Genomic DNA, 24,942 nt, shown 5'->3' with positions numbered 1-24,942 from the left:
GTATTTATTTCACTGGTATTTATCTATGTCAGTATACCAACCTGTACACCAAAGCAAGTATGTTCAGCATAGTGGCAACATCAGGATGGTCATGACCTGAAGTCTTCTCCAGATCTTCCAGAGCTTGTTTACAGAGAGGTACAGCAACCTCATATCTACCTTGGGAAGCATACTGGATGACAAGGTTATGTAGGGTCCGTAACCTTGCTGGAATTTCATAGCCACCTTGTTGGGCAGCAGCTGCTGCACTGCTGTGCTGCTGTTGAACTGAAAGAAATCCACAAAATTTCAACTTGTGTAAAAGATGACTGTAAATAAAACATCTCACTTGAATGTTCAGTGGCACAAGAAGAGACTCACTGAATATTATTTCTTCAATACACAGAATTAGCATTAGAGCACAGGTCACAGCTGTCAGGCTGTCTTCAACAGTGACAGTGGAAGTATGACTGTTTTATTCCTCATATCCTGTCCAGTATTGTATTACTATTATTTTTACAGTTCTCATAGCTCAAAGGGCTAAATGTAATAAACTAATGAAGCAAGCAGGAAACTATTTTGGCTCAGCAAACCAGTCTCAAGATGATTTAACAATTTTGCACCTACAAATATTGCTGTTTTCATATGGCAAGGAACACTAACATACATAGGCTGAATATCTGCAGAAAAGCTTTTTCCTTTATTCTTCTTCTCTAAACATACTTTTTTTGTTTCCCTTTGTTTGCTATGCCAAGGAGCACTTAAGATTAGCACATAAAGGACTGAAACACCTTGGATGCCAGAAGCAACAGCTGCAAGACAAAAGGCCCTGAGTCAAAGTCAACCTTCAAGTTTTACTCACTAACCCTCAAGCTTCACCACTTATTTTCCAGTAGCTCCTAACGTTTGGTTGTTGCAACCCTTACACTCCTATTGCCCCCAAAAACCCTTACTCTCCTACTGCCTCCTTTTCTCTTCACCTGACCAATTTCTGAGGTTTAGAATATTCTGTCTTGTTCATTTTCATTAAACTCTAAAGAACAAGTTTATCATTCTCTGAGCCTGACTTTATTCTCTCCTTTCTATTAAGGAAAAACCACTCTCACAGAAAGTGGAAGCCTTTTTATGACAGTGGAATCACACAAGTCCAAGCCTGTACCCAGGGTCACTGCCTGCCAAAGCACTGAAGAATTTCAGCATTTTTTTGGAAGGTCAGAGAAATCACTGACATGTCAACTTTGTCTTTTGTAAAGTGAAATAAGGGAGCTTTGCCTCTCAGCCTTCCAACTCCAAAATTCTAGGGAAGCAAGGATGAGCTAGGAAGGAGCTCATGATCAACACTGACCTGCTGCAAACCCTTCAAGCCTTCACTTCAGGGCTGGCTATGTTTAGCTTTACTGTGCTGACAAGAAGTCAGTGTACCTTGTATGCACAGCCATAAAGGAAACTTGAAACTGCTGATTGCAAAGGTGGGTCCCTTCAGACATTGTCCCTCAAGTCATTTGTCTGGTAAAAACCATTCTGCTCCCACCACATTGATGTTGTGGAGTCAGTGCAGTATGTTCTGTATTAACAAACATGCAAAATACACATTCCACTAAGCACAGCTTACTTATCTACCAAGAGCTTTTTTCAATCACACTACCAAACATCTACCTCAAGTTCCACAGCATATCCCTCAGTCCTGCTCACCTGAAGACAATGCTTCAATTCAAACAATGCTTCCACAATTAATATTAAAACCAATGCAGACAACCTTGGCAAAGGACAAAAGACTATATGAAAAAGATTTCTTATTGAAACCTGCCACAAAAATCTCAAATCAGATCATTTAAAAGGTCATTAACAGAATCCACTATCTGGTCAGAATCTGCCTCAGTCATTTGCAACTAACCATTCTGAGGCCCCAAAGAAGGATAACAGGAGAAATTCTGAATGTAAACCAGTCTGAACTTTACAGCAGCTAGTAAACTCTAAAAAACCTAGGCCCCAGTTCTGTACTCTCATATTCACATAAATTCAATGTACAGAATTTATATCAATTATATCAAGACACTCCAGCTGTGTTGCAGTAGACTGATGAAGCAAGCATTTTTGTAAAGTGCATCTTTATATTCTGCACTGCAGAAACACACCAGCAGTGCAGTCAGAAGTGCACTTACTTCCTTGTCCTTGGTCATCTTCATCATTGGGAAATAGATCATCCAAAGGCTCTTTGGTGGAATCTGTATCTTTATCCTCCTACAGAACAAGCCCAAAGCCAACAAATTAAATCTAAGGCATAAGAGGACAGGCCAGTTAACCAGCAATGTTAAAGGAAAACCCCACATTCAGAATTGACAAGAATAACATTTCTCACTGAAGTTTTATAAAGGTAGGTCTTATATTTTAATGTATTTACACGCTCTGTCCCAAAACAATACAGGACACCTTCAGAAGGGCCAGGAATAGAAATGAGGTCTCCTAGATTTCAGTCTCAATTTAAGCACATAAGAACACATTTGCCATTCTCACAGAGGCACTAGGTCTCATAAAAGTACCCACTGAAGAGTAAGCACTGCTCAGTACAGAACTGTCCATGGTACCTTTCTTAGTCATAAACCCAGTTATAGCTGGGCAAGGGAGAGGAATTAGGAGACCTCAATTTCCGAGTACTCAACTTCTGTACAAATAATTAGAATAATTGCAATTATAATCTGGAAGGTTCAAAAATCAAAAAACAAAACAAGAACACTTGAAAGGACGTTCATTTCCTATAGTCTCCATCTGGAACCATATTAATTTCTACACAATCCATCAGTTTAAAATTATTTCATGCATCCAAAGATCATTTCAAATATAAAATGAAGACACAGATCATCCCTCAGTCCTGTTTCCTAAATGTTGAGCCTACACAATATAAACAGTTGAAGTTCTCAGAAAGGATGAGCTCAGTAAGGAGAAAACTCAGAGGCAGAACACATTTTTCTGGCTCTCCATTCAACACCTTTTTCCACAGATGAGAAAAAGCCAACTGCTGCTGGCATTCAAATTCAGTGATGGCAGAGCAAGGGCACTGTAAAACCAGCAAATTGATGGGACTACATATCAGATAAATGCTCATAATTTTAAGTGTTGATTCCAACCTCATACTGAGTCTATACAACTATTTCAAAGGCTAGAAACAGAGACTGTCCATATGGTTAGCAAAACTATAAAGATGCTTGGCTTACTTGGACTCTATTTGTTAATTAAACTTCAAATAATGGAGCTACTTAATTCATCTGCAGAGTACAATCTGACAATACAGCACATCACAATCCAAATATTCCCTCCTCTGCCCCTTTTCTGAACAGGCTTCACTAGCAAATCCATCTAAAATACCAAGTCATGGAACAGCACTGAAAAATTCCAGGTGCAATTGACCAAAACAACTCTCACCACATACAATATTTTAAAAAGGATTAGTCAAGCAGTCAGTTAAGCATGACTAAATCACATCCATCTGCAACCATTTAAATTGCTGAAGTAATTAGTTATGAAAAACTGCAGTTTTCAAGACACCGCTGAGAAGATCTGAACACACAAAATTAGATCCTTCTCTACAGTGCCACCTAACCTAAGGAAGCAAAATAAAATTATAAAATTAATGGCAAATAAAAAAAAATAAATGGCAAATGTAAATTAAAGTTGTGTCCATTTTCTCTCTGAATCTAAGAATATGTAGCACAATGGGCTTGTACACATGCAGATGATCACAGTGTCTGGCAGATGGTCCTGAAAGGGGATTCAGCAACATCTTATCCTTGTGTAAATTCTCAACAGATACAAAAGCTATACAGTGATTTCACAAGACAAAAATTAAGTATTTTTCCTGCAGTCAAAATAAGCCAAGTCCTCTAGGTATGTAAAATGTCTCATAGCTTAGATTTCTCACTTATTTTTACTGCTAAGTTTATAGAAATGAGATTTTTGCTTTGGTTCAGTTCTTCACATTTTAAAGCTACTAAATGAGTATTTATTGATTCCGTTCCTCATGTATTTTATTATCTGCAGACAGTAATATATATACTCTCTTAAAATAAGAATGAGCTCTCAGAATCATTCTGCAAACTATGTGACACTAGTACAAGGTAGTATTTTAATGACAAATACATCTAAGGGACAAATAAAATGTATCTGTTATTTCTTGTTAAACAGGCAGATTACAACACACGTAAATGTAAGGTGTTTTACTATTTTACTATGGAGATACTTACTGATGGTGAAATATCATCATCATATTTTTTTAATTGATTCATGAATTCTAGATGTTTCTTTTCCTCCTCCAGCTGAGCCACAGACTGCTCACTCTTCTGCAGTTTCTGCTGTGTATTGGCCAGTTCATCCCGCAGCCACTGATTCTCCTGGCACAGCCGGCGAACCTGAGCCCGCAGTTTCTGCTTCTCTGATTCCACTGCATTTAAGTGATTTGACAAAGCCATCATTACCTGAAAAGCAGAATGTGTCACATGGCATGCTTCCCCTAGAATGCAGTCCTGTTCATAACATACAAGGCTTTCATTATTTAAACCTGTGTCAGCTGTGAAATCTGGTAAACATTCCTATTTCTCTTCATTTTAGATTTAGACTTATTTCTCTTGTCCTCTAAACCTTTTTACCATTTACAATGATTTGGGCTGGAAGGGGCCTCTGAGATCACCTCCTTCCAGGCCCCTGCCATGGGCAGGGACACCTTTCCACTAGATCAGGTTGCTCAAAGCCCCATCCAACCTGGCCTTGAACACTTCCAGGGAGAGGGCACATGTTCCCCTACCTCACCACCCTCACAGGGAAGAATTTCTTCCTAAATCCAGTCTAAACCTACTTTCTTTCAGTTTGAAGCCATTCTGCCTTGTCCCATCACTACATGACTTTTCAAAGTCCCTCTTCAGCTCTCTTGTAACCCCCTGGAAGGGGCTGTAAGATTTCCCTGCAGCCTTCTCTTCTCCACCTCTCTCAGCCTGTCTCCAGCCCCAGTTGTCATCCTGTGCCTCCTCTGGACTTGCTCCAACAGGTCCCTGTCCTTCCCTTGCTGGGGTCCCAACCTAGAGGAACTCTTTACTAAATAATTGTTTTCCATGATGCTATCAGAAGTTAAAATTGTTGCAGAATTCCCTCAACATTAAATATAATCTTAAAATACATGAAAAATTTGAACTAGATTACTGAACTGGAAATCTTTGTTCCACTAACATAAAATGGAGCAGTAATACATTCAACTTGCAGGATCACAAAGATAACCTAAGAACTAACACAGAGTTCTAATTTAGCACCTTCCAGACAAAAAAGGGATTTGTATACATGCTTATAGCTCCTAAAGATGAACACCTCAGCATAATGGTAACACTTCAAAGGGATATTTATTTGACTGAGATCTGCATGTGCAACTGAACACACAATTTATAGATGCATTTTATACTACTAACCATAAGCTGGAGTGTGCAGACTTTCAAACACAGTCACATTAAGGGCAAAAAATAGAACACCCATAAAAGCAGCTTACTTGGACTGGGGTTTTTTTTGCTGAGCAAAGTTAAATGAAAAAGGAGCTTATTAAGTGAAAGCCAAACACTACCAGCAGAAGATATTTTCCCTTCACTGTTGATGCAATCTCCCACTGACACATGTAGAACAGCTGGCAGCAGTCCCAGGATGCACACCTTGCCAGAATGGACCACTGGTGAGAGTACAAATCTTTCAGATCTGTTAGACATCCCCAAGTTACCAGTATTTCATCTCCTCAAGTTCATGGGTTTTTTTAAAACAAAGTAATCTTTAAGTGGTTTTCAACTAAGTATTTCATGTGAAACAGATGGTGATTTTAGCTGAAATTTCCAGTGTCAAAATATTCATTAAGCCTTTAGAAACTAATTTTTCCTATAGCAGTAAGGAAAACTCCAGGTATAATTTCCTAAAACCAGTCTGAAACTCCAGACTTCAGCACCTATCTAATTACATATTAGAAATTGTTCTAACATTTTTAATTATTTGGTCAATTCAAACAGTGGCATTTATATAATGAAAAAGCATATTTAGGAAAATTGTGATAATAGGGTCAACGTATTCAAACACTGAAGAAGCTGCAATGGCAAACTAAAATATTTTTTGTCTTACTCACTAGAATTAACTGAAAGACTGATTATTTCTTTAGCAAAGTTAGTTTCATTTTCATGGAAATAACACATCACCAGACCTACATGCATGCCACAAAAACCATCTATTTCCATATCTTAAATTTAAAAATTAAAAAAAAAAATACTACATTGTTACAACTCAAAGCATTCAGGAAGAGTAGCCTTATCAGGTCTGAGAGCAGCAGTTTGAAGTGTAATTGGCTCCCTCACAAAGGCAGCAAATGCAGACTTCTTGGCTCCTCACCACTACAGTTCACAAAGTACCATGGGAGGCAAACAAGGCAGAACATCTGCAACTGAGGCTCCTGATAGAGTAAAATTCAGAACTGGCTTCTCAGAGTCCTAATACTACACAGAAGTTACTCATTCACTTGCACATCTTCTACAAACAACCATTAAGGGTAACTCAACTATTGCAATTTGACTCCACATATCTTCTAGCATTTTCCTTCTATACAAGGCATCAAAGAATATACAATATATACACTAAGGCCTGACAGTTTGTCCAGGGCTTCTATGTTCCCCTGTCTGATAACCCACATTTCATTCTCTCAGCCTCAATTCACCATGATCCAATGCACACAACTTCCAGATCAGCACACAATAATAGCTCAGTCCAGAAGAGAAGTCTGAGCACAGTTACAGAGCAACAGAGAGCCTATTAATGTAGAACTAACTCACTGGCATTTTCAACTCATTTGCAAACACTCTCCTATTTTACAGGGATGACTGTCATATCACATCATTTCAGGTTTTTGATTTAGTACAAAATATCATAAATATAGTCCTGACAACCCAATAAACATACAACTTTTCACTTATTTTCTGCAGATGGTATCTTCATCAACTAAGAGTCCAGAGAAATTAGCTCAGTCCTCTCTTTAATGCATCAGTCAAAGTTGTTCAGATTCTGTACTCAAGTCTTAAACTTTAAAATGCTTTCAGTTTCAATTTTGGTTTAGTAAAATGTTCACTAAACATTAGAGATACTTAAGCTCTAAAAGCATAATATGCTACTATAAAAAATCTGAGTCAAGGGAATATAAATATGAATTTAAGGCTACACCAAAGCTCAAAAGCTGGAGCAAATACATTCATTATATGTGTGTTTTTTTGAGACCTTTCTATGCCATCTTTTAGAGCTAAAATGCCACTGCTCAGTTCTTGAGCTGCTCCAACATTACCTGCCTGATGCCTGATGTGGAAAGTCTAAACAGAAAATGTTTAGACTGAATGCCAGTGATGTCAAGTGGAATATTACTGATGCCAAGTGGAGCCCAGTCATGAGTTTCAGTGCTTTAACACTAACCCCATAATTAGTTCTGTAACACAGCATGATGTACAGCAACTACCTCTATTAATTACAGCAGATTTTGTCCATTATATCCAAGAATAATATAAATGCCCCAGCATATTACTAATATCTGGGGAGAAATGTCTGAAATGCTTCATTTTTACCACAACTTTACCTGTGCTTCACTAAGGCCAAGCTCCAGCATTTCCAGTGACTTTCGAATCATGTTTGATTTTTCTTCAACCAGATTAGTTTCATCATCTTTCTTCAAACATTTCAAAGTTTCAAGTAAGCTCTGTAAAATTGAATTGTGTTCATTCTTCAGTGCCTCTAGTCCATTAATCACTTGCTTAGTTTTGGCAATGATTTCATCTTGAGTAAGCTTCTCCAACTTCTCTTCCTTTAAATACACCATTGTGGACATGTTTTCATACATTCTGAAATGGAAGAATATGCTAGTTAGTACAAAAGGAAAAATAAAATAAGCATGCAAGTATATAAGTGAATAAAGTCTGAAAAGTATATCCAGAATACAATTATATTTGTGCACAATTTTTACAATGTTTCATGTCCTGAGTTTGAACAGTGTCAACTTCCCCAGTTTCTATTTCCAGATTTAATATTAACACTCATTGATAAACCAAAAAACAACATATAATGAAACACAGACTATGGTAGTCTAATACCACAGACGTGGTATTAGAATTTGTAGCAACTACTGAGAACAGGGCTGCACCTCCAGGATTCTGGTTTGTGAAAAAGCAAAGTAGGTGGTGTATAAAATACACACTATAATAAATATAGCTATTTGCAGATGCCACTGATCTGTAGTTCTCTAAAAAAAAACCCCACAAAATGGAGCTTGAAGAATTTGAAGAAATATCATGTAGCCTTCTGAAAGAGTTCATCAGTCAGTCATGAGAAAAGTCATCTTTCTCCTGCAAAAAGGTAACACCAGCCTAATCCTTTCCCAAGGACTACAAAAGCTCTTACCACTATGTATTTTGAACATCACAACTACCCCCAGGAGAACTTTAATTCATTATTTTAACTCTAAACACATAGATATTCAATTGCCTACAGGTCTAGATGCAGCTGTTTTGATGAAGATGGAACACCTGTCTCATGCCAGAAAAAATAGTTTGTATAGTACAAGCCTTGCAGCAAGAAACATTTCACTGTGCTATTTTATCAGTATCTAATGCATTACACTAAAGATAGTAAATTTCTGGATGTTTGTCAACACCTCTACCAAATGCAAATGAAGACCCAAAAAAGCTTAGAAACTCAGATTCTCTAATTATCCCACATGCTGTTCCTGAACTGACAAACAAGCTTAACAATGTAAAAATGTAAACAGAAGACACACAAACCATTCAACCCTTTAAATGTCACTCAGAAAAATGTTCTATAATGAAAAGAAAGACTTGAGAAATTACTCCTCTATAGCTCAGCTACTTAAATCTTTGCATGAACCAGGAAGTATAAATTAGAATCAAATAGGAAAGATTTTTCAAAAGCAATAAATTATCCCATCTATGTGAAGACACCTAGGTAAGCACTGGCAAACTAACATTTAACATGAATTAAAACTGTATTAAAACTTTGTACTAAAAAAGCTAGTCTAATTTTAGGAGAAATCAAAAATAATTAGAACCACTGAAGTCTTCAATTAAAACTGCTGTAAGAAGACATGTACATGCACATCATGACAACAGCCAAAGGATGTGCTCTTATGCTTTTGTATTATATTAAAAATAAAAGGCTGCTCTTTCTGTTTATATGTGCTCAAATTACCCTCTCTGTGATGATGTCTTGCAATACAATACCCAAAAGGCAGAACCACTTGCTACCAAACCAAAGCTGTAGATGACAGTAGGATTTTTTTGTAATAATCTGAAAACACAGAATTTGGGGAAGTGTGAACTTGGTTTTACCCAGATTTAATACAGTAACTTCATATTCACAAATAAATCAATATAAAACATATAAATCTGTATAAAGCAACAAATCTAGCATGGCATAAGAAATTAACCCATGAAGATCTGATGAGGAGAATGATATTTACACATTTCCCATTCCTAACCTGAAAACTATGACCCAGAATGCTTAAAAAGACAGTTTTAAAGTATAGACTCTCCAAAGTTGTGTAGAAAAATGAACTGTAATTGAATGTGGACCAAATTTGCAAATGAATGCTTCTAACACACAGTCATATAGGAATTTGTTATGGATTATACTAACTTCAGCACACAAGCCTAATTAGCCTTGGCACACTTTCACAGCCTCAATTAACAATTTCCATCCTGCATGCACAGAACTGAACCTTTGATTATAAAGAAGTAAAACCAGCAGAGACATCTAATGAAGTGATTATCTGTGTATCTTTTGTGAACAGAGATAGCAGCAATTCCTTCTGCATACCTCAATATTGTCATTTTACAGCAAAATGAAAAGCAGATGTTTGCATGCATATATGTAATGCACACACAGACACTGTCTTTAAAAAATTACACATTTTAAACACTTCAGTCGAAATAAAATTAATTCTAAGTGATGAATACAGATAAATTAACACTCATAAATTAACAGATAAATTAAAAGGCCCATAGCACTGGCTGAATACATTGAAGCTGCAACTAAGGATGGCCAAGCCAGCACAGCAGCTTTTGAAGAGAGGAGAAGCAGGTTTAAACATGATGGGGCAAAACCACACTAAAACCATCCCAGCAGCAGACCTGCTTTATGAATACATTCCTCCTGTCTCAATCCAGTGTGCCAGGCTTTTTAGCTGCCTCATTCCAACTCAAATGTAGCTAAAAGCTTTCATTGCTTCTGCACTACCAGCACAAGGGATAAGGGATCTGCTGGAGCCAAGCCAAAAGCTGCATCAAGACAGACTGACATGAGGGACTTGGGACTCTCAAGTCTCCTCTGTTAGAATCACACTGTTAGAATCCCAATCTCTCCCACTGACAGGAAAGGAATAAATCTTTTGGGATAAGTTTTGAGGGTTGTCTGTTGGTATTCAGAGTTTTATAGATTGTGCTTGGGAGAATAATTTAGAAAACAGGAGGAAAACAAACATATCATTTGTCCTGCTATCAAATCTGACTCCTTGCAGGAGTAAAATTTATGGATAAATATCTAATAGCCTTTAAGGGCAGTAAGTGAAGGTGTGGTGCTATCATGATTCTTCTAAAATGTATTTTACAAAAGATCATTGCCTGTTCACCAATCAAGCCCATATTTGAATACATAATCATATAACTGGGGAAGGTTTTGTAAAGGGCAAGGACATGGATTCAATGATTCCTGTGAGTCCCTTCCAACTCAGCATATTCTGTAATTCTGTAAATTAGATTTGAATATCCTGAGGCAGCAAATGCCACACAGGAAGCAAACAAATGAAGTTTGTATGCAGGATGTATAAAGAGGAAAGGAGACAAAACCTAGCCAGCCTATTGTCACTTCTCAAAAAATGTTAACTCTTTCTTCCTATACATTTTCCCTACAGGAAAAAAATGGTGTAGGCAAAGGCTTCTCAAGCTCCTGTAAGTTTTGTCCTGCACTCCACTGCACTGCAAATTTTACCTGGGCAGGAATTCAAATACTGATTCAAATACTAGTTTTTAGCTCAGTTTACAACTGAAAACAAATCAAAGAATTAAGATGTACAAAGGTTTATAAAACAGAATTCTGGATGAGGAAAAAAAATATGCAATGCAGTCAGAGTTACAGACTCACTAGCTGGCTTAAGAAATTTACCTATTATATTAAGTATGTGTCTGTGTAGATCTTGAATATTATCCTCCTTCTTTCTTTGTCATGATATTGACTATGCTGAAGTCCAAAAGCCACTTAATGCCTTCCAACTTCTAGAAAAATCAAGTCACAGCCTTGGAACGCACAAAAATTAGTAATTTTGACAGATCAACATAAAAAGAGGTTTCCACAACATTTTGTAACATAAGCTCAAAACAAAGAAATTGACTGAGAATAGCAAGAGTCTGAACCAAAGAAAGCACAAGGCAAGCAAAGCCAAGCCTTTCAGTCTGTAACCACTGGGATAATCTCATCATATACAAACAACTTAAGTGGCTGCTATCTTTAATCAGTTTCAGTATTTTGTTATTCATAAAACTTTCAAACCAACTACACTAGTAATGCTGACATGACAGATTTCTGCCTAAATTCTTCCACAGACATACACATATCACAGCCAGCTATTAAACTCTCCAGCTCACATTTAAAGATCTCTTACAGAGCTTTTCCTACCCAGCTGCTTTTAAAGAAGAGTCGTTTTCCTGCAGTTCACTTCAAAATATTCTTGTGCCAAAACATGTATGAATCCCTCTTTGCATAAGAAAACTTACCAAGGAAGAATTTCATTCTAAAAACCCACAAGAATTTTTTTTCCTTGACTAAAGATTAGCATGGATCCTAAAAACAAATAAATAAAACCATTCTAATTTTTCTTCCTTGGTCTGAATCCCTAAGGATGCCCCTCTCTGTATTGATATTTTTATTATTTAATGAGTTTCAAGTACTAAAAGCTTGGAAGATAAAATTTTAATGTACTTAGCATATGATCACAATTATCGCAAAATGTAATTTTAAATAAATTATAAAACCCTCCAAGTCTAAACAGCTTCGTCAAGTGAAATTCTCCTTAAACTTTTTCTCTGAATGTACAGCTAACAGGCAGCATAGCTGAAAATGAATGTGTTCATTCATTTTCCAATAATTCAAATAATGTGTTTGCATATAAAAAAGAGTAAATCATCTTCCCAACAGTAAAAGCTGCTGCAAGACTGGCTCAAGCCATACCTACGGGCTCTGTCACCCACATGCACTGCAAATTCCACGAAGTTACAGAGAAAAGTTAAACTAATTTGAGCTTTTTGTATCTCTAATAGGAACCTAACAGTTCACAGTTTCCTAACAATAATCAGTCTATTCAAGGCTTTTAACCCTAATTTCACTCTTAGTTCCTCCTAATTAAATGGCAAGGTTCAGCATCCTACATCTGCCGCGTACTTGCTTCAATTTTGTATGAGCTGCAAATTACAAGTCATTAATTCCCTGCTCAGAGCAAGAACACGTCTCATTACATCATGGAAGGCATCATCTTCAAATACTACGGGCTGCTTTAACTGCTAATCTTCCTAATGTGGAAAACTGCCTTCTCAAACAACCATCAAAACATTACAGGCTGTTCCAAGCACAAAAACTAAGCAACAAAGGCAAGAGATGAAAAACAGTTAGGGAAGGACTGAGCAGCGTGTCAAACACTGCATCAGCCGCACCCCTCCTGCAGGCAGCTCAGCAACAGCGCAAGTGACAAGGATGAATCACTCATGGATGCCTTTCATAGGCTGAGAAAGGTGTTTGTAAAAGCACTCACATAACAAACAGCGATTTGGACTAAACTGCTGTTATGGCTTTCGGTCAGAATCTCCAAGTCTGAAAGAACAATGATTATCTGTTGTTTTTTTCAAATTTAAGATGTTAAATTTCTCTTTACCTGTGAGACTATTTCTGCTGTCACAAGTCATATTCCCATAAGGAATATTTATAATCTTTCCTTTTTTGTCTGATTTGCCTTCCTTTTACTTAAAATGATCCCTTATAGTCAGGAATTTTGTTCCATTACATGATCCCTAAACTCCCAGAGGAATGTAGCTTTTCCCTCTTGACATATTCAGGACTGCAGCTTCCCTGCCAGTGCTAGTCATCACTCTTCCCATCATCTATATTTGAATCTGCATAAAATAGAAAATCTGGAACTGCACCTGCAAGCAGTGTCCTGGTGGAGGTCAGACTTAAGGCACACTGGCTGACCCAGTTCTATAAACAGAACACTGCTGCACTTCTGCACTGCCTCGGCTTTCCAAATGCCTGAGCTCAGAAAGCACCTTCAGCATTTAACACACAGGTACACGAGCTGCCTTAAAAATAAAAATAACTCGGTGAGGACAATTAGCAGCACATTCTGGAGGCTGTAAATCACTGACCAGAAGCAGGTAAGAGGATGGAGTTGCACACAACCTAGCAACCAGCATTAAGCTACAGAGAAACTCCCTCTCCCCAAGGGGAGCCACTTTTTCTATCAATTACCAGATAGTAAGCATTTGAATTTAAAATATCTTGCTGTGCTCCTCCTGCCAGCCTTCAATTGAGAGCTAGCCCTGAATGCAGAAGTCTGCCCTACCACTTGGTTTAAAGTGAAGGTATGCTAAGTAAATAAATGTCCTGTAAAAAAGGCTTTTGTGGTTCTTTAATGTCAAGGTCACATATCCCAAGAAAAGCTCAGAATCACATCTGGACTTTCACCTACAGTCTTAACATCATAAAATGTCTGTGTTGGTAAGTAAACTGGACAAACACTCAATCTTTGCAAAATTTTGGCATTTCTAAAGGCAAGCCCAGAGGTTTCTGAAGAAATGCACAGGACACTAAAATTAAGCAAAGGACAGATTGACTAAAAGGAGTAAAACAAAAACAACCCTTGAAAACTGGCAGAAATCTCCACATCTCCAACAAGGCTGCTGCTTTTCTCTAATGACTGCCAGGAGCAGCCTACTCTCCACATGGCAGCAGTGGGAAGAGGCTGTGGTGGCCTCACGTTCTACCCCTGCATCCCAGCAGCATCCACCTCTGAAAAACACTGCCAGCCTCTAGAAAACCTCAATGGCCACCAAAGCCCTTGCACTGCATTAAACTATGTTTAAGTGAAGAGGATTATGTACTTGTTTAGCTGAAGAACACAGCCACTGTACATCTACCTTGATAAATCTTTCAATGTTTTAATGTTGGGGCCAGCTATTAAAAAAATTTAAAAATCATACCTTTCAGGGGAAATCTTCAGATTCTTTGGAAAATAAAAAAATTATTACAGAGAAACTCAGACTAACAAACCATATTTGCTAAAAAAAAAGAGATGATAGCAAAAATAGCTCCTATAAAACCCTTACCAAGGGTGAAGCTGACAATTCTCTTTGAGAAAGCACAAGCTAAGATGATTTGCACTGCTGAGAAAGTACAAGCTAGAAGATTTGCTCTGCTGCAGAGTCCTTTGATTTAGATTTCTATAGCACGCTACTTCAACACTAATGAACACTTTCTTAGCAATCATTCCTGGATTCTTAAAGGTAACAAATTTAATACTATTTTGAAAAAAATACTTTTGCACATTTCAAAGACAGCTGGCAAAAATGTCTTGAGAGTTATTTCAGTCCTCAGCCTTCTTCCTTCTGTAACAAGCAAACTATTTTCATGAAATGTATTACTTCCTGCTGAACTAGTTAACAGTTAAAAATCTGTATACAGTGTAAAAGTATTCAGTGACATAAAAGCTTTCTTTAACTACACGGATTATTCTCCCTCTTAAAGAAAAGATTATGGTGTCAATCCCTTGACCGTGCTGCACTGAATAAACACTGGCTACTAGCTAGCATTTCAATTATCATGATACAGCAAATCTGTATCCTTTTAACTGCAGACAGTCCAGATGACCTGCCCATCTAATTCCAAAATCTCTTTTAGACTCAAACATATCTGGAATTCCATAATGCTGCAGGCCAAATCCCATCTTGCTTTTCCTGTTCACAGACTGCAGCAGACAGAGACCCTCAGATGATGTGACTGCCCCTTACACATTATTACACCCATTCCAATTATTTGTGTGGAAGGAATCAAGGCAAAGTACCCTCTTTTTTGCACATCTCATCAACTGCATTTTACCTTTCCAAAGACCTAAAAATACAGTGATTGAAACACAGACTAGCAACATATCCTAAAATCACTGTAGATTCTCTGAAAAGTGTTAGATACTACAATTGGTCTGGATGTATTATAAGTATGTAAGAGAAAAATTCATTCTCTGTACACATTCCCAAGCCCTTCCTATACCTCAGATTTCAAATGAAGCTAGGATGCATATTAAGACCCTTCTATGCATTTGGTATCACATCAAAGATTACTCTTTGGCAAAGCTGAAACAAGTGCAAAAGCAATCTGACAGGCATGTGTGTCTAAGGCAGTTCCACAGAGCCAGTCAGGAGTCCAGAGGAGCTACACTAAAAGCCAGACTTTCAACAAGGTACAGCTTAGAAACTTTTTGTTAATCAAGGCTGCTATCATCTGTTACATGCTGGTGGTACATAACTTCCTTACTCAAAATCTGAAACAACCCTGTGGCAAGATCCAAACTCCATTCTCTTCCAGAATAATAAAACTGAACACAATTCTTCTGCTGTTTGGCAGTATTGGGTGAAATCTAATGCTGAAATTTTTTTTAATTTTAGTTATGTCCATGGAATCTCTGAAGGCAGGCAGGCTGCAAACCTCCAAGTCTCCTACCCCTTGGAGCAAGGGAGTTGCCTCCCTTCTGTACCACTGTTGTGTCAACAGAAGCAGCGTCTGTTGGTCTCCTGCAAAGCCAGCACTTCCTCAGCTTCTGTGAGCACTAATAAAACACTTTCAAGCAGCCACCAATGGATGTTGAGAAAGGAGAGGTTTTTCCCTCCCTAAAACACTGACACAACATACCAGTTTAGGCCACAGGAGATTTGCCTTCTCCTGTGAGATGTGACAACAAAGCCCACCTCACTGGATCACTTTAACCAAAAGATCATGACTGTATCAAGAGCAGTTACATAAAGACAGAATAAGCTTACTTACATGAATCAGAAGGCAGAGGTGTAACAACTTAAAGAGTAGTTATAATTACCTTTAATTATTAAAAAGTCTTGTCACAAGAATCAAAGATCCATCAGGAGAAATCTAGGCTAATTGTTCAAAAATTGTCTTGTAGTTTAGTATTTTGTAGTTACAAGGACATGCTTCATAAATTATCTACTTTAAGTGGATTGAAAGGAAATTTTGACTGTATTTTAAAATAAATACTGTCAAGAAAGTCTGAGTAACAGATCCATCATCACTATCAAATTACACAGTTTTTCCCCTCAATATTCCAAGAACCTGCATTGATTTTTGTGTGAAAATAGCACTTGGCTCTTCATGGACTGGCCACCTTGTGCAAACAGGTTGTCAATGAATTTTGATAAATGTTTTGATAAGGCTGGTTCTTGCTGGTGTGAGAGATTTTGAGACTGGAATAGGGTTAGGGCACACAACATAAGAGGAACTACAGCAACATCAAAAGCTACCTGTCTGCAATTTGAAGTTTTCAATAGTGTAGACAAAACATTTTTTCAGCTTAACTCTAGTTCTTTCATTTTGCATTGTTATTTTTGGACAAGAACTGCTTTATTGACTAATCAAAGTAAGCATCCATTTATGTTATCTATTTATCTAATCTCTAAACAGCACTTAAGTAGAAGTACAGGAATGTTCCCATCAAATCAGTCTTCCAGAATACATTAGAAATGCTATCAGCTTCCACTTGCTAACATCAATTCTATTATCTTAACCAAATCTACTTTTTATAGCATAGCCATAAAGATCTGGAAAATGCATTCAGGAAGGGCAGAGAAGGCCACAGCTTGCCTCATATCACTGGATCCATGTGGGAAGCTCTGCAGACAATTTGCTGTGAGTATTGACTACAATGCTCTTACATGCTTGATGACATTGAAGAAAAGGGTTATTAGGACTGAAACAAGAAAAAAAGCTATTTCTTCTGCAGGCATAAAAGGAACATCCACTAACAGTGTTTCAGCACACAGCAGCCTTTAGGTTTAACAAATCCTTACATCGGGTTTGAAACTATTTAATAGTTCACATTAAGATGCACAAACTGTGCAGTGTCTCTTCAAGCTTTAGGGGAAGTATCTTCCTCCTGCTTATCCTTCAATAATTAAAAAAAGAAATGCAAAACCACTAAAAAGACAGAAAAAGTTTCACAATTAAACTGTTCAGGCATAATCCTTAATATTGAGAAAGAATCAATGCTAACCCATTCAATATTACATTAAAACCAATACTTTCAATGGCAACTACCAGTTATGAGAATTTTTTTTTACCTTACATATTTAAGTTCATAGAAAGGACAGCAAATGATACAACCATCTAGAAAAACAACTGCATATCACTCACTCACTGATTCTTACCTACAACTGCAGAAAGCTGACTTAGCTGTAAGGTTGGAAATAATTTCCTTGTTGAGTACTCCATAATCTGGAGGCCTCATTCTGATGTTCTGAACTCTCCTGGGTCAGGAGGTGCTGAGCAATAGAGCAGGCCCTAACACAACACTTCACAAAGGCACCTTAACATTCTGTGCACTCATATCTGAGGACCAAACCATAGTTCCAACCCCTTCTCTAGTGATCTTTCACATTCCTGATTTACCTTAGCTAGTGCTGGGCACAGAGTGTCCCTTTGGGACTCCTGAAACCCTCCCTGTGGTCACATCACTCGTGTGACAGCTCCCCCGACCCTGCTGCAGGACACTGCTCTTCTGGGGGGCTGACACAGAACAAGAGCACACTAACTGGAAAATAAACACAGAAGCTAAAAGTTTCATTTGAATACTGTTTTTTAAACCATCTCACTTGGCTAATCTGTTTTGAAAGCATGCCCCTCCCGAGGATGGCAGAACAGTGGCCTCCTAAAACAAGCAGGCCATTAAAAGCACCATATCATGCGCTCGCAAGCAGCGCTCCATGTGCAGCCACACTACAGGCTGCAATGCAAAAAAGGAAAAGAAAAAACAGAAGTCAGCAAGCATGTTTTCAAGCTATTTGTTATCCTAACAAATGGGTGTGGATCAAGATTCAATGGCCACACAAAGTACAGGCAGTCACTATAATTCAAATCCCACCAACTACTGCCTTCAAAAACGGGCTGTGCATCTTTGCTGCCCACCTGCATTCAGCACAAATTCCAAACCCAAGATATTTTTCTTTAGTTAAACAATGTATTCCAACAGCAATATTTTAAGTGTGGGCTAAAATCAACATGCAGAATATGATTTTTTTTCTTAAAACTCCAGGGAGAGAAATTGATACTAATTGAATAAAAAGTACTTAAAAGCAAAGTAATTGACTCATTAATCTGCCTTTATCTATTTTCTGAACAATGGAAAGATATATTTAAGTAACAGCAAATTACTGAGACTCTGAGACAAAGTCACCCTGTGGTGCCTCTTGTCTTTTTCAAAAGGTATGGAATGGATAACAAATTCTTTAAACAATTAGGACATCTGGCTATGACACCTGTCTGTACCATAAGAAAACATTACATATCATCTCTGTATGATTTCCTAAGCACTTGGGAGTGCCTACCAAGGACCAGTATCTTGTGTTCCAGAATGCTCCCAGACCAGAATCTTATTAAGCAGTTTTATTACATGCTCTCTGTTAAACACAATTCTGCCTTACCACAGCCATAGTCCTCAGGTTCCCACATCTTATCTTCCCAAAATACAACATTCCTCAAAACTAACATGTCTTTCTGGGGATTCATTCCTTTATACCTCTAGGTCACCATCATGCAAGCTAACACACTGCCAATCATCAGGACTTCTGCACCCCTCCATGTTTCAATACAGTAATATTCATTATAGTGAATGCTACTATGCTGAATTGGGCCACTACATCCAAGGAAATGGTAAATATAAAGTTCAGCACATTCTTTTATTTTCCACACGTTATTGCCTTCTATGTCCAGAGGAATTTAGAGACTGAATCATCTGGCCTGGCTTCCTGCAAACACCTGACCCTGAGCACTCTTTCACTCACCAAGGCTATGGCTAGCCATCCTAACCTGGCAGTGCTCCTCATCCAGCCACACATTTCATTCACATCCCTGTCCATAATAAATCAAAATAAAGGTATGTGCCTTTTACTAGATTATTTTACTGTCAGAAGTGAGGATACAGAAAAGAAAAAAGGTTCAGGCCAACCAAAATACACTTATTTCCCCAGGCTGCCATGCAGCAAGCTGTGTTGATGGAACAAGGACAAGGGAACAAGCAGCAGACTGTGGAACTACATAAACCAGCACTGAGATTGAAGAACATTTCATCTACATCCTTAGAGATCAATTATATATTCCTATTCTGTCAACAGAAACATTATAGGAGGTTGTAATGCCCCTCCTAGCTCAAAACTATAACCTCCCCTGTGTCCTCACATATTACCATCCCACTAGTTGGATTAATCTGACTGCACTCTGCCACTCTGAGGGAGAGATGAATCCACTTCTTTCATCAACCCTCCTCCCTTTAAATACACACTAAATGTGACTGGGAGCTGGGGGAGAGCAGGGTGGAACATCCAGTTTAAGCACATGAACAAATGAAGTATTAAAGGTGGGGATATACTAAAATCCACTCATGGCAAAGACAGGAGGGATGACAGAGTAACAGCAGCCTCTGAAATGGAAGCTGCTCAAGCCAGAAGACAAAGATGAAACTGTGCCTTTCCCACGTTATTCAGGCTGACATTGTTTGATAAAGGAACATCCATAAAAGCACTAAATCTTAAGACAATATTCTATTTGAAAAAACAAAAAGAAAGCAGCAGAACCACACCAACACACACCCTGCTCCTCCCTGCCAGTCCCTAATCTATAATGACATGGTTTGCAAATCATTCAGCTACTGTCACTGGAAGGAACAAACTCAAGATACAGCGCAGGAATGCAGTTACTGCAATCCTTTACAAAGCTTCAACCACCACCCTCTGCACTGAGGAATGGCTCACAAGCTCAAACCACACCACACTGCCAGTAATCTTAATTTTTTGTTAACATTAACTACTTAACTACTACATACAAACACAGATAAGAATGAAGATAATCATTTATCTGGTAATACTGAAAAATATATGTATTGTCCTTTAAAAAGACTAACTTGTAGATATAACTTTTCAAGTAGTATCAAAAAGTTGCTTTATGTCAGACATTTCTTGAACAGTAAGAAGTGCAGTGTTAACTTTTGAAATGGTTTGCTGGGGTACATCCCATAGTAAATGTAATATAACTAGCCACCACCCCAATCCTACAGATATGTAAAGAAGTCAGTGCTACCCACTAGATTGGTGGCATCCTTTGTTCTAGTCACTCTAAAACTTAATAAAATCAGCTAGGTTTCTGACATAGTCCTAGAAAGAAAATCTAAACATGATGAACTGGGTTTATGGTGGGTATTTACAAAATAATCAAAATATGAAACTGCTCACTTTTAAGTGTACCCACAAAATATATTTTAGTGCTTTCACTTGTAAGGAAGACTTGATACTGAGAAACTATGTACAAAATATGTCCATTTAAGCAGACAACAGAGGGAAAGCATATTGGAAATATAAGATGGCATGAGCCCATATTCCTCATTTTCAGCAAGAAACATAACCAACTATAACTATTTGACAAACTAAATTCATTTTAATTCTACATACATGCCAAATGCCAAAATGCAGCTTCCAGAGTAAAGATTGTTTCTTACTGCAGTTAAATAGCAGCATCCCTGGGAGATAAGCTGGATTCAAAGAAACAAACAGTGATTAAATTAACACATGGATACTATTACCTGCATCTGTTTTCTTAGCTGACTGAATCTGAAGAATCTGTCAACTATCAGAGACTGTCTTTACACATTTAAAGAAATTAGCATCTCTAATGTTAACTGTGCTTTAGTGTTCATCCTTTGTTCACATTCCCAAATATATTATGGGTACTAGAAGCATACATACAACCTTCAGCCCTCATGCACGCCCTTTCATTATGGCCTCTTATTATTAAGGATGTTAATTGTCTGGCACAAAAAGCCCCATGTATAGGGTCATCTCATGCCTGGTGACTACCAAACACCTCACACAGAACCCTCTGGAAGTAATTCCTGTATCACTGAAAGCATCTGCAACTCTGGCTCTAATCCGTAACGAAGTGCCCAATTTAAATCCCGGAAGATGACGACAACAAATATCTCAGCAAATCCAAGTCACAAAAAGGGCACCTTTCTCTGGTCAGGCATTTATTTAGTAATTTTCAAAGGAACCACACTTCCTTCTACATCCTACTTTCAGAAAGGAAAATGTTTCACTAAATCAAACACTGGGAAGACTTCATTACCTCAAGAACACCTGCAAGCTGACTCTGACTCAGGGTAACTGCTACAACTAGTTCTATTTTGAAGTCAAATAGGAATCTTTTTAGAGTGAACAAGGTGTCTCTGGCTGGTACTTGGGTACAACAAATACACTTTAGACATGTTTGTCATGCTTTTGCTTGAGGGAAAATCAGAGTTAACATTGAAAAGAAATATTTTTCTAAACTTTGGTCAAGGTAAATACTGCGTTCTTGTAAAACAATTAGAAATACTTTGGAAACATGAAATAATATGAAGGCTGAATTAAGAGAAAGCCTGTGGCTACCCACTTTAATAAGATGGTGAAGGAAGTGGTCCATTTTTACAACAGCTGTGTCATACTGAACAACACCCTGGAGGCTTACTGACTACAAAAAATGTTAATTTAACTAGACCTAGCATGCTTGTCCCCATCACTATCTGCAACTCTGCTCTTCAACACTGAATACATTTTACTTTGTAAACAGAGTACACTTTGCTTATTTATGAATTTACCTAGATTTCTGTATTTTTTACTCCTCTTATAAAAACTTTATTTTACAAGTATTTGTACACTGAATCGAGTTTTAAAATAATCATGAGCTATGCAACTGGAGAGATGCTATTAATCCCAGAGTAAATTCAATTGCACGTCTGCCAGAGAAGTCAAACAGAAGAAGAGATGAAAGAGTAACTGCACAAGCCCACATTTTAAGAGAAACAGAAGCTGCATTAAATGGACTCAGAGCTGAATATAAGGCTACAGTATTTCCCCAAATTCCCAATTAAATAAGAGACATATGTAGGTATGTGTGCATACACAAAAAGATACAGAGAGAGAGATATGTGTACTGTATGAGCAGCACATGAGTGAGAGGTTTCTGACATGAGCATGGCAAGTTCTGCATAAACACAGGAAGCAGCAATTGTCCTTATATGCCTTAAATGTCTGTACAGTGTATTTTGTTCTATGTCAAAAACATTCAGATTGACTCCTGCATATTTAATTTCAAATTATGTATGTGAGTCCTCTGTTGTCAAACACAGACCTTTTAAAAGAATCAATTTCCATTAATAAGGCATTACCATATCATAGGAATTTGACAAACAATTCATGAAGCTACTTCACAGGACCTTTGGGGGGTAACCTTATACTCTTTTTTAGTTATATATGGTAGCAAGTAAAGAGAATCCATGCTCAAATTGCTGTTAGAACTTCTGATTACTGGAACTGTCCAGCTCCATCCTCATCCTTCAGAAACATGAAGGTTGCCAAACTTTAACTGCAACATGATGCAGAAGTGATACTGCATTGGTGAGCGAGTTTCAGGAATGGACAATTTAAATTCCCTGCCTTTACCCACATGCTTCTCCACTATGTGAAATGTCTCCCTAAATGGAACTGACTGCCAGAGTTCTCCATAGCTGTTCTAATTTCATGGAAAAGGTCCTCCTAAACCATGTGGTCATAAAAATAATTGTGCAAGTGACTTACAAGGTCTTCTGCTCAGCCTCACCAGATGGATCAGCTTTCTCTCTGCTGCCAGTAAATGCTGAATGTGTAACTTCCAATTGTATCTGTAATCCTGGGGTTATAACATCCTCTATCATGTTTCGCTGAAGCTTTGGAATTCATACCCAATTAAAATAAAGCTATTTTCCAAAAGAGTTTTAAATCAACAGTGCATTCTAAAAGGTGTTGCTTTCAGTTTTGTTGGGCTTTTCTTTTTTTAATCAAAATGCTAAGCTGTCTAAAACCTCAACAATTCCTCTTTAGCTTCCAATGAACACCCTTTGTGCACAAGTTTCCTATTTAAGTGATGAGCAAATGCAAAAGTGGAAGTGAAAGAGACAATTACTTTGCAGAGCAATTGTTGTTAAACCTTTTGTCTAGCACAAGACAGCTAAAAATGAATTTTAACTGTTTTAATTTCTTGTATTTTTATGTGTAAACATGAAAGCATGCTATATGAATGACACTGGCTCATAATTTTGCTGTTCAAAGTAAACTATAGAAACAGACTTTTGCTTTTTCCTAGCCAGTTTTGTTTTCTGAGTCTGTATTCTGACTTCATGGCCAGTATCTTAAGTACTGATATGACTTTTACATCATATACACTAATGGAAATCACTAAAACGAAAAAAAAAACCACCAAAAGGTTTAAGAGCACCATCACTGATTTAGCCACCTTCAAAAGGCACACAAGAGTATTATACTAAGTGATACCATCTTGGCAATTAAAATGTGCTTCAATATGTCTAGAACATAGAATTCAATAAAGTGTCAAGAAGTTTCCTTATTCTGATTACGTACAACTGCTATGCAGATCTACAAATCTGGCATCTTGTTACTTAGAAATATCAGAAAGACCAAAGCAAAATAAGTAAGGTTTTAAAGTGTCCTTCTAATCAATCTCTGCTCCAAAGGTACAATTAGTTATCAATTAAATCAATTATGTATTTTTTGCTAGAATAACGTGTTTCTAACCAATGCTTTCCTTATTTTGGAGGTGCAAGACCTAAGTCTACGAATCGCCTCGGACTACAGCCCGGCAGGTGACCTACAATGTATAAATCCGGTCACTATGTACAAAGCCCAAAGCAGACCTGTCCTCGCCTCGCCTTCCACCAGCAGTTCCGCCCTGGCAGCGGCGCAGCCCCGGCGCCGGGGGAGCGCAGACAAAGCGCCGCACGCCCGGAGCCGCAGGCCGGAGCCTCCCCAGCCCTCTCTGCCCGCTCCCTCCCAGGGCGGCGCCCGCCGCAGCACCGGGGGGAGCCGGCAGAGGAAACGGGGACAAAGCCCAGCCGATCCCCATCCCGAGGCACGTACCCCTGCCCGCAGCCGAGCGCCGAGCGCAACTGACAAAACGCCCAAAAAAGCCTCCCCAAAAAGCCACCCCGCCCTGGGCGCGGAAAGGACGGGGCCGGCTGTCAGCGGCGGCGCTGCGGGGGGACCGGGCGGCCCGCGCAGCCTTTTGTTGTTTGCGCAGCGGCGGATGAGAAGGGAGAGGAGCTGAACACCCCACGCACCCACAGCCAAACACACACGCCCCGGGTCCCGGCCCGCCGGCCCCGGCCCGGCCGGCTCCCCCCGCTCACCGCTCGGTGCTGCAGCTCGGGCGATGTGCGCAGCGCTCGCTGGGGCGGCGGGGGCCGCGCAGCCCGGGGCGGGGAGGCGGCCGGAGGAGGATGTCAGCGATGGGCGGGCGAAAGGGAGGAAGGAAAAGGGTTTTTGGGGGGGAGAGAGGACCGGAGAGAGGGAGGGAAGGCGAGGAAGAAGCGAGTCAGCACCACGGCGGACCCAGCGCTTCCCGCAAGGCGCTGGCAGGGCCGCGGTGGTTGGCGCCGGCGGAGCGGGCGCTGACAGCTGCCGGCAGCCGCCACCACCGCCCCGGCTGCTGCTGCTGCGGCTGCGGCCGCCGCCCCTGTCCCGCCCCGCGCTCCCCTCCCTCCTTCCCTCCCGCCCCGCCTGACATGGC

General features: G+C 38.9%; 1 protein-coding gene across 10 annotated transcripts in view; it reads right to left on the bottom strand.

Annotated features, from left to right (window-relative positions):
* KLC1 (kinesin light chain 1) overlaps positions 1-24,902 on the bottom strand; it is a 45,600-nt gene extending 20,698 nt beyond the window's left edge. For 3 of the 10 annotated variants that reach the window (XM_077180755.1, XM_054634443.2, XM_077180754.1), the window contains exons 1-5: positions 24,563-24,901; positions 7,604-7,865; positions 4,218-4,448; positions 2,142-2,220; positions 42-267 (exon numbers count right to left, since the gene is read on the bottom strand). In XM_077180755.1, the coding sequence (XP_077036870.1) occupies positions 42-267; positions 2,142-2,220; positions 4,218-4,448; positions 7,604-7,864 (797 nt within the window). In that variant the 5' untranslated portion in view covers position 7,865; positions 24,563-24,901. Of the gene's footprint in view, positions 1-41; positions 268-2,141; positions 2,221-4,217; positions 4,449-7,603; positions 7,866-24,562 lie in introns of all 10 variants that reach the window. The other 7 variants (XM_054634444.2, XM_054634445.2, XM_054634446.2 and 4 more) reach the window with 3 other exon arrangements.
* Positions 24,903-24,942: the final 40 nt, after the last annotated feature.

Source organism: Agelaius phoeniceus, chromosome 6, assembly GCF_051311805.1.
Source record: "Agelaius phoeniceus isolate bAgePho1 chromosome 6, bAgePho1.hap1, whole genome shotgun sequence".
In the NCBI taxonomy this organism is placed as follows: domain Eukaryota; kingdom Metazoa; phylum Chordata; class Aves; order Passeriformes; family Icteridae; genus Agelaius; species Agelaius phoeniceus.
Note: the sequence above shows the minus strand (reverse complement) of the source record. Positions and strands in the feature narration are given on the sequence as shown.